This window comes from Hipposideros armiger, unplaced genomic scaffold (genome assembly GCF_001890085.2).
Source record: "Hipposideros armiger isolate ML-2016 unplaced genomic scaffold, ASM189008v1 scaffold_106, whole genome shotgun sequence".
Taxonomy (NCBI): Eukaryota; Metazoa; Chordata; class Mammalia; order Chiroptera; family Hipposideridae; genus Hipposideros; species Hipposideros armiger.
Genome location: NW_017731456.1, coordinates 2,514,713 through 2,525,601, shown reverse-complemented (window position 1 = coordinate 2,525,601; position 10,889 = coordinate 2,514,713). Strand labels below are relative to the sequence as shown.

Genomic DNA, 10,889 nt, shown 5'->3' with positions numbered 1-10,889 from the left:
TTTTAGCTGAGCCATCCTGCCACCTGTTGGCAGCTCACCGGCTGCTCAGCTCGGGCTGACTCGAACCACTGTTGCTCAGAGCTCAAACTCTTGAGCGAGCTCTTACCCAACTGAGCCACTCAGCCGGCCCTTCATTTCCATGTTTGTAAAGTGGGTGGCGGGCCTGCGTACTGCTTCAATTCCCTCTGGCTCTAGAGGTCTGGGATTCTGTGGTTCTGTGGTTCTGTGGTCCAAAGCAAGCCTGCTCATTTCAGTACCTCTGGTCAGTGTTTTATTCCCACTCACAGGTGAGTGGCCTATGTGGGGCCACTAAAGAATTCCAGGATTTGGGCAAAAAGGACTTCATCCTGTAATGGGCTTGCAAAACTGAGGAATAGTTTTGGGACCTCTCAGGCTGGACAGTCAGTGAAGGTTTTAAAGGTGCCCAGTCATGACCACTATCTGGTGTCCAGTTACAGAAGCTTATAGTATTTGCATTTGGGGTGTCTCATTCAAGCCAGTTCCAGTCCAAAGCATCCACAATTCTGACTCCATAGAAGGAAAGCTTTTCTAACAGTAAGAGATGCCAATCCCAGCATGGACTGCCTACGAAGTGGAATCCTCCCTGTTTTAAGAGGCTCCCAGCAGAGACATCTGTCTGTCCTGGCTGGAGCAGGTGCAATGTTTATGAGAGGAAAGGTGAACCAGAAGAGAATTCAAGCCCCTGTGAATCCCACAACCTCATTTTAGAACCTAAGGTTTGTATCAGGGACAAGTTCAAAATGAGGAGCAGGGAAGAATTTGCATATGCCTGTTTGCAGAGCCTTACCTGTGGCTAACTGCTTATTCTGACAGCGCTGATGCTTGTTTCAGAACACCACGATCACACCTGTGTTAAACTCACTCTTTTACAGTGAGAGCACGCAGGCACGACACCGGGTGTGCAGCTTTCACTGTTAGGATCAAAATTCATGATGTAGTACCATTGAATTTTCCTTTTGATGGGACCAGTGGTTTTTCTACGTTTGTGTCCTCTCATTAATAGATCCCCATGATGGTCTTGTCCGCGACACAGATACCCGCATCATTAACCTCATTCTACAGAGAGAAACCCTAGAGTAGAGAGAAGTAAAATGGGACTAAAACAGCTTATCTTTTCAGATCTCTGTTGAGGCCATTTTGGGAGGAGGAATCTGTATAGGAGGAGGAATTTTGGTTTTCACCAGTCACTTACTTGTGAAAATGAAAACCAATAGCCAAGAATTGAGCTGGGTTCTTCTCTAATAGTCATAACTAGGACTGCTCTAAATGTCTTGCTTTGAGAATTGTCTTGCTATTAAAAATGGCTTTATTTTGAAATAAATTTTAAGCTGCCGTTTTAGTTTCAAAGTGAAGAGCTTGATTATGACTCACCAAGCTGCTAATAGAAGTCTCCTCTTGTACCAGACACAGTGTGTGTGAGATAGAGGAAGGAATTGTGGGAGAAAGAGCTCATTTCTTGCCTGGCTCATTTCTTAAATCTGAAGAAGATGGCAACTCTCAAAACCTATCATGCTAACCCCATCAGAGGACTTTATATTCATAACTCTGACTCTTCTGGTTTCGTGCTCATTGGCTGTATAATTCCAAAACTGTTTATTTACCCTTAACTGGAAGGGGCATAGTGAGAGGTTTGTGGGAACAAAGGAAATAAGGAGGAGTCAAGCGCACCTGGAAACCTCTTATTATAAGCATGCCAATCAGTAGCTCAATTCAAATAGCATTTTCTTTTAACAGAGATGAGTCATGAGGTAGCAGAAAGTTCTGGATCAGTCCCAGCTCTGCACTTATAGCTGGGTGCCTTTGGGAATAACTTCCTCTCTCTGACCCTCAGGTTTTGTATTTGTTAAGGGGGGAGGCCTAGTACCTGCCTCGCAGGGTTTTTGGAAGGATTAAAAGAAAGGACAGTGCCAGCTTTCAGCACGTTGTGAAACTTTCACATCCTGTAATCACATTAGGCCACATTGTTTTCTGGAAGGTTGTGTAATTTACTACTGTTTACTACTATTCCCGAGGAAAAGCAGCTTCCCACTCCCATTTGTGTTATTTTCTGCTATTATTTGTGTTCCTGAGACAGGGCAGCTTTCTGTCCACCCTCTCCGTTTTCAATGACTATAGAAAATATATTCCTAAATATCCACACCCAAGAGATTTCCCATCTTTAATTTCCCCCAAACTGAATAAGTCTGGTTGCATGGTCACTGCTGGGGCACACTGTGTGTAGGAGAGAGAGGGGTGGGTAGAGAGGGGACAAGAGGCAGAAGAGATAGTGTAATGGGGTCAGAGGGTGGACATGCTTGGGGGTGGGAAGGGTCCTTGATGAGGAAAAGATGAGGAAGTGGATGAGGAAAAGATGTGATTGTGTGGAGGAAGCAACTCAGTCAGAGCTCTCACCCTTATCTGGCAAAAGTAAATGATATTGAATCAAGTATCATGAGGACATGGCTGAGAAAATGAGCTCAAAAAAAGTCTCTGAAGCCTTATATAAAAGCCACTATGGAAATAAAAGTTCTGTTTCCGTCCTTGAAACATATTGTTCAAATATCTAGTTCTTTTTACATGCCAATTATATCTCAATAAAAACAAACAAAAACAAATAAATAGTTTCCCTGAATTTTAAGTTGACACTGAAAACTTACCTTCCAGAAAAGAGAAATCTGTTGTCTATTGTAGTCAATGTTCTGTTTTGTGTACCAGACATCTAATGTCCCGTTAGGCTCTATTTTGAAGGGAAAAAAACATATTTTCATATGTATGTACAATATAAAACCTTTAAAGTCAAGGGGTTATTTAATGATCGATTCTGGGAAAGCAGGATTTTAAGATAATTTCAATTTTCTTGTGCCCACTATTTTTATTTTGTTAAACAATGAACATGTATATCTTTGGCCATAGAAAGCACACAGTTATCTTAAAAACAATTTTTAAAAAATGATGAGAAAATTAGATTCTAAGTCACTCTTAAAACATGTATTAATAAAATAACTTAAAGACAGTATGTATAGTCATTTATTTTTTATTGGAATGAAGAAAGAATTCTCTACCAAAAATAAAGACATAAATGATAAGGAACACATTTTTTGATCCTGTAAAAGTACAAAATACAAATGATAAACTTTGTGTTCATCTCTATTCCTGACCTTATGCTGTATAATCATTTAGTTTTATCATCATTAGACAATGATCTCCTTGAAAGGAAGGCCCACCTCATGCATCTTAATATTTCTCCTACCTAGCAGTGCTTGGAATGTAATAGACTCCCAGTAACTCTTTTTTAAATGATGAATGAACAAATCAGGCAATATTATCTACTTGATGCTAAAACACAGAATGAACTGATAGGAGAAATAACTACCAATCTTTAAGACAATGGTCAAATATGACTTAATTTGAGAAAGTCAATCAAACATACTTGAAAAGAAACTGAAAGGGGCCGGCCGAGTGGCTCAGTTGGTTAAGAGCATGAGCTCTGAGCAACAGGGTCGTGGGTTCGATTTTCACATGGGCCAGTGAGCTGCACCCGAGCTGAGCCACTGCTGAGCTGCCAACAGGTGGCAGGATGGCTCAGCTGGTGAGAGCACATGCTCCTAATAACAAGGTTGCAGGTTCAACTCCCACGTGGGATGGTGGGCTATGCCCACCGCAACTAAGATTGAACACGGCACCTTGAGCTAAGCAGGTGGAGGCGACTGGACTTGGGGCTGAGCTAGCTGTGCCCTCCACAACTAAGATTAAAGGACAACAACTTGGCTGTTCCCCCTTCCCCAATTCCCCAATAAAATCTTAAAAGAACCCCTGAATAATCAACTCGTGTGTGTGTGTGTGTGTGTGTGTGTGTGTGTATTATTAGTAGTAGCAGTAGTAGTTTTATTTCTCCCATTATCAGATTTGTTTTCATTGACAGCCAGGGGAGGAATGAATCGAAGCAATCCCTGAAAACAGGCTTTAATTGCCTCAACCCAACTTGTTTAACAGAGACACTTAGAGTGTATTTAAGGAGAGGCTACAATGGGGTTTCTTCTGAAGTAGCAAATTCCATTTAACCAGATGGACATTTCCAGAAAATTAAGTCCCAGCTGGATAACAGAAGACAAGCAGCCAGGGAGAGGAGGAGAGAAAGGAAAGAAGTGCATGTTCCAGCACATTCTATGGGCAGGTCCTGTGTGGGCCCATTCAGTTACCTCTCATGTCCTCCTCACTGCCATGACGCACATAGCTTTAGTGCAGTGGTTAAAGTGTGAGCTCCAGGGCCAGACCATCTATGGGCAAATCCCAGCTCTGTGATTTTGAATAAATGTTAACCACGTCTTTAAGCCAGTTTCCTCTGATCTTCAGTCTGTCAATCTAAGATCATAATTCTGTACATGAGGCTGTTGTATTTAAATGAATAGAAGAGTGCTGACACATGGTAAACACTCAGTAAATTAGCTGTTGTTTTCTTCGTTTGAAAACTGAAGTGCCGAGAGGTAAAGGAATTGTTCAAGGTCCCAGGACTCACCATCAGAGAAGCTGAGCTTTGAGCACAGGTCTGTCTAATTGCACAGACTTCACTCTATACCATGCAGTTGCCTGAGTCTGAGAAGGCTTATGATTTCTCTGTAAACTTTGCATCCCCCATTAGGTATGCCTCTTTCACGTCCTATTCTTTTCCTTTGTCACTTCCGCTTCCTGCCGCTCTCACCCTCTTTTGTCTTCTCTAAGCATTCACTTCTGTTCTTCCACCAGTGGCACTCGTTTTACCCTTGCAGTGGGGACTTAGAGGTAAGAGATACATATATAAAACGTCTCAATCCTTCAGGATTATAAAGAGTAACCCAAGAATTAAGCCAGGACTTTTTTCTGCTAGTCCCGATGCAAAAAAAAAGGAAAGAAACACAGGCCACAGAAGGTAAAAGAACCTGACATTTACTAACCACTTATTATGTGCCAGGTAATATTTGGACACTTTAACTATATTATCTCACTTATTCCTCATGGGTGTGTGATTGCACCTGTTTTACAGCTGACAAAGGCTAAATTATTTACAAATGATGAGTAGCTGGTAAATGGCAAAACTGAGAGCTGTGCCCAGATCTAACTGCTTCCAAAGATCCTGCTCTTCCATTAGTTCACTATGTTGAGCAAAGATGTGAACACTTCACGAACTAGACATTGACACATACTCAGGACATGGAAACTCCGGTGTGCTCGGTGTCAAAGCCAATTGACTTGTTCCATTGAGCTAAATATCTTCAGTTAATTACATATTGGTAAGAAATTTAAAGGGAACATCCACTGCTTCATTAAAGGTCTACATATTATCACAGAGCTAAGAGTCTAATTTTAGAATCATACTCTCTTCCAAAGAGAAATTACAAGTGAAAGTGAAATTTTAATGGTTCTCTCCTGCAGTGTAAGATGCTATGGGAGAGAAATTATTAGTTGAATCTGTATGAGTTTCAAAGTGTAAATATTCATGACCAAGGGTGTCAAACCACCGCTACTTATAGCAATGTAAAGACTAATATTAAAGAGAATCTTTGGCATTCAACTGCCACAAAATCACTTAAAGTTCTAACCACAGTGTTATCTAGCAAAAGGCAGATAAAACTATTATAGGCAGGTGAGAAAAGGAAAGCCAGAGGCCAATTTGTCCTAGTGATTACAAAACAAATGGGTACAGATGATTAAATACACAAATATTGAGAAATGGAAGTCATCTCTCCTGAGACAAAACTATCTCCTATGTAAAGGGAAATATTGTAGGGTTAACTAGAGTCACCAGTATGGAAAAAAAAAAAAAGATCCTAAGTTAAGCTAGAGATTGGCCTAAATGACTTAAATGACCTCAAGGATTCTTTCAACTCTAAAATCCCAAGATTCTAGGAGTCTATGAAACAATACGTGAAGCAAATAAATCAGAACCAAGCCATGTGTTGTTGTTTCTGAGATTAGCAGCCATATCTGAAGCCAAGGTAGTGCAGGGGTGTGGACGAGAGCAACTGAATTGGGGTGGGAAGCCATCCATCTCTCCAGAAAGGTTTCAGCAAGCAGTGAAGAGAAAAATAAAGATCTCCAAAAACAATGAAATTGGAGAATGTAATAAACAGTAAATATGGAAAAGGCATATCTTGAGTGGTTTCAAGTAGTGGACTAAATGAAATGCACAAGAAATTTTTGGTCCAAGTCATGCTCTCAGTGGGGCAAGAGATAAGTCATCCTTCACTGTCTTGGTTCCTTGATGTTACTTTTTAGGCTGTGATATATTTATCTAAAATCTAGTTTCAAACAATCCAATTCAAACAGACCTTTCAAAGACCTACTTGATTAAACAAGTTTTTAGTGGTAGGGTTCTCGCCTTCAGATGTTGTCGTATACAGACTTCCCCCCTCCTGCCTCTTTGACTGATGACTTTTAACACTTGTTTCTTGCTCTCTTTCCACCTCTTTCTGTCACTGTTCTTGCTGGCTCATCAACCACATGGGTGTTCCTTCCCAAAGGCTGTACTGTCAGTTACTCCACCCACCCACATTCAGTGATCTGTTTCAACTGAAGCCTCTGCCTCTTCCTTCACTGAGCAGAAGGGAGCAATCAGGCAGGCATTCCCTCATTTTTCCACCATGAAAACTTACAAACTTCTCCATCCTTAACACAGTACCCCCACTGATTTTACTGTGGATGAAGTATCTACTTCCATCAAAGTTCAATCCCATAACTTCAATTCTGGATCCCATCCTCTCTTGCTTTATCAAGGGACTCTCTCCCACTTTTCCTGTATCACTTTTTCCCTTTATACTGGGCCCGTATCATTGTCTTGAAAATATACTATATTATTTCTGATCTGTAAAAACAAAGAGACAAGGAATTTTCTAATACCACATCCTGTTCCCGCCACTGCCCTGAATCTCTGCTCCCCTCACAAAACTTCTTGAAGAATTGTGAACTGTTACCTGTCTTTATTCCCTCACAGCACACTCACTCTCAACCCATACCAACTGAGATTTCTTGTGCCCATCACTCTAACACTGCTCCTGATTGGCAATGAATTCTGTGCTGCCAAATCTAATGGCCACTTCTCTGTTCTTATTGCATTGGATTTCTTAGCAGCATTTGACATAATTGAATACTACCTCCACCTATTTTTTTTTTATAGAAACAAAACCTTTTAACATTCAGATCACAATTGAGGAGTGAGCTTTTTTCTTCATAGAAACAGGAATGTTTCATCCATACTAAAATCAAAGGAGGCATTGTGTTAGAGTGCTGTAGAGTGCTGATGGGGGAACAAAAACATGAGTTGCAAAAGATTACATGTAGGATATAATTTTGATTAAGTTCAAGAACAAGTAAAACTAATCATTGTTTAAAGATATATACATTTTAGGAAACTATAAGTATGAGATTTATAAACATACAATCCAGGATGGTTTATAGTAGAGGTAGTGGTTACCTCTGGGGAGGCATAACACGGTAAGAATATATTGGTAATTTTATAGTATTTAAGCTGAATGGTAGGTTCATAAGTGTTCATAGCGTTCATTTAGTTGTTATGCTTTGTAATGAGAAAGTAGCTTAAACTATGATGATCATAATGGCCATGGAATAAATGAATAGATTTTGAATATGTTAGGAGACAGAGTCAATTGCTGATATGGGGAAAGTGGGGGAAAGCAAAATTTAAGGGTTATTTCTCAATTTTTGACTTGAGTAACTAGAAAGGTGGGTCATTTACTGAGATAGAAAAGAGTAAAACAGAAGTTTTGTAAATATTTTGCTTTGGAGAAAAATTAAAAGTTTTTTTTAGGCTGTGTGAGGTTTGGGATGTCTGTTGGCATCTAAGTGAAGATGTAGAATAGGTGATTGAAACACAAATCTGAAGTTCTGGAGTGAGTCCAGGACTGAAACCAAATATTACATCTCTATATCTATCTACCTATCCATTCATCCATCCATCCATCCATCCATCCATCCATCCATCCATCCATCCATCCAGTTTTAGAGCCATGGGACTGAATGAGGTCACCTGGATGAGAAAGAAGGGGGCCTGGTGTAAAGTCCTAGGGATTGAGAAAGATGGCCAGCAAAAGAGACTAAGAATTGGCCACTAAGATAGAATAAAAACCAGGAATGTGAGATTTCACACAATTCAAGAGAATCAAGTACTTCAAGGAAGAAATTAACTCCCTTCACCTACTACAGTGACTTTAGAGGCCATATGTTCCAGATGGAGGAAAGCCATAAGATTCCCTTTGGACTTGGCATTTCTTCTTGGTGGCATGCCCTCCAAAAATCTTTCCCTGATGTTCCAAGATAGACTATAAGCCCTTGAGTCTGAGGATCTGACTGTTTATCATTGTGTCTCAGCATTTGGCATAGTTCCTGATACCCACACATTCCCCACAGACCATCCAGAGAAGCATATTTTTTTCTTTTCATTTGTTTCTGTTTGGAGAGCTTCATGGAAAGTATTTCTTCCTATTGGGATGATCAACATCTTGTCAAATAATTGAGCTTAGACATTTATTTCTTTGAGGGTAGGTGTTGGGCTTAGAGGGGACCAAAAGAAGATAAGAGGCTAAGGACTGGCATGGGATCTCAAACATAACATTTTCTTTTTAATAAAAAATCTTGTATGTAAATCCCTTTAGAAGGGTAAAGAGTCATTCATTCTCATTTCCTCAAGCCTTGGGCAAAAAGACACAAGTATGATACTTTCAAGTTTAGCTAGTTTAGGAGTCAGCAAACAACGGCCCATGGGCCAAATCTGGCCCATTCCCTGTTTTTGTACAGCCTGTGAACTAATAATAATGACTTTTACATTTTTAAATTGTAGAAAACAAATCAAAAGAAGAATCATTTTTAATTATGTGGAAATTACATAAAATTCAAATTTCAGCATCCATAAATCAAATTTCATCGGAACACAGCTTTGTCTAAGTACGTATGTAGTGTCGATAGCTGCTTGCACAATATAATAGTAAATTTTAGTAGTTGTGACAGAAATCATGTGGTCAGTAAAGCCGAAAATATTCACTATCTGGACCTTTACAGAAAATGTTTGCTGACCCTTAAGTTAGACTGTTATGAAATGCTTGCTAACCAAGGTGGTAAAAATAACCTCTAGTATTTAATTGTTCACATCTAACCAATTTTCACAATATTTTAACATTACAAATGAATGAAGGAATTACCTAGCTTGTCTCAACATGAGGCAGAGTAGCTGCAGCTGTAACCCTGCATTTTCTCCCTCTTGGGGATCGCTCACTAATCACCTATGTCATCACCATGATAAGAGAGTTCCTCCTCTACTGCTATGGCACAAGTATGAGCCATATTTACTGCTATGTAATGCTTTCCTTATTAAGTGTCCATGATAGAGTTTAGCAGGACCAAAACATGTAAATAAGACTTTAGAAATGGTGAATGAATAGACAGAAACATCTAATTTAATTGATAATACAGTTCGAAGGAATGGCTCATTCATCTTTATTTTGGAGTCTCCTCCTGGGTGTTCTGAGTGTTAAGGGGTCACCTTTCCCCAACACCTGGGCATATTCTCAGGTATGTCTGGATGCCATGCAGTCCAAAATCAAGAGTGCTTTTCCACTAGAAGCAAAATATAGTTGCTCACTTACCAGTATTGGGCCTGCCTTTGATGGATACTGATTGTGGGACTGTCCTCCTAAACATGGAAAGTGGCTTCTTCCCTCCTCCCCGTTACTGAGTGGTCATTTAAAATGTGTTTTTCACAGGGGACCATGACTGGAATTAAATTTAATGATACAGGAAAGACTCATTATGGAATAAATAATGGCCTCATTCCCGAATGTCATGATATAAATAACTGTGCCCAATCTACGAGAAGAGCATATTGCTCTCAGTTTTGGTAGCAAAGGATCATTCACAGTTTTAGAGACTAATTAAAAAAAAAAAACGCTTACTAGTAATTTTTTTTAAATGCCAAGTTACATATAAGTACACACGTAAGGGGTTAAAAGGAAGAAGTGCTAAAAAAAATGTCACACCTTTTAGGTTTACATCAAGTGGTGTTTCATAAAGAAACTGATGACAGAAATAGTGGTAAATGTGAAACCATGCAGAGTAAGAGAAGAGATCCTGTAACAACCCACAGAAAGATCAAACACCCAAAAGGGAGATTCAGGCATTGAAGGGAAGCCAACAGAACTTGGTTACTGTGGTATATCTCAGAGTATGGGTTTCTCTCTTTATGAATGCCTGCAATTACTCTGAACAACCCAGCTCCCTTGGTTCAATTCACAACCATCCATGAGTTCATAACTGTAACAAGTTGCTGCACTCATTGTTATGATGGTGGTTTATTTTATAGGATATGAGAAAGTTACTGTCTTATCTTCAAGGGTTTTTAATTCAACAGATAAACACTTAAAATCTTTTCACACATCTCTAAACAGGTCATTATCCAATGTAAGAATGACAAGAATTCACAAGCCTAGAGTTTTCCTTGTTTATAATTCAGCCTAAAGTGATATAACTTTTAAATATTTTTTAGCCTATTTACTACTTTGGACTTGGACACAAAATATGGCCCATTTTCAAGAATTTTATCTGCACTATGTATAAACAAAATCGAATCCATGAAATATTTTGAAAAACTACATTACATTGACTGTAATAAAAGGATAATAAGAGTAAGTTCTGGATTATAAAAATGACAAGCATTTAAGCAGTGAGCACGTGGCTCAACAGTAATTTAAGAGACTTTTTAAATCATAAAATGAGTGGAAATAAATTCTAATTTGTTGGATGAATTCATTTTTAAACATTTTTTTAAATAGAGAGATGCAATTCATACAAGGAGAAAGAAAAATATACAATTATTCTACAATTTATATATTAATAATTATGTTTTA

General features: G+C 39.0%; 1 protein-coding gene across 3 annotated transcripts in view; it reads right to left on the bottom strand.

The window, feature by feature from the left end:
• IL12RB2 (interleukin 12 receptor subunit beta 2) overlaps positions 1-10,889 on the bottom strand; it is a 78,639-nt gene that overhangs the window by 42,821 nt on the left and 24,929 nt on the right. For all 3 annotated transcript variants that reach the window (XM_019646773.1, XM_019646774.1, XM_019646772.1), the window contains one exon: positions 2,658-2,737. In XM_019646773.1, coding sequence (XP_019502318.1) covers positions 2,658-2,737 — 80 coding nt within the window. The remainder of the gene's footprint in view (positions 1-2,657; positions 2,738-10,889) is intronic.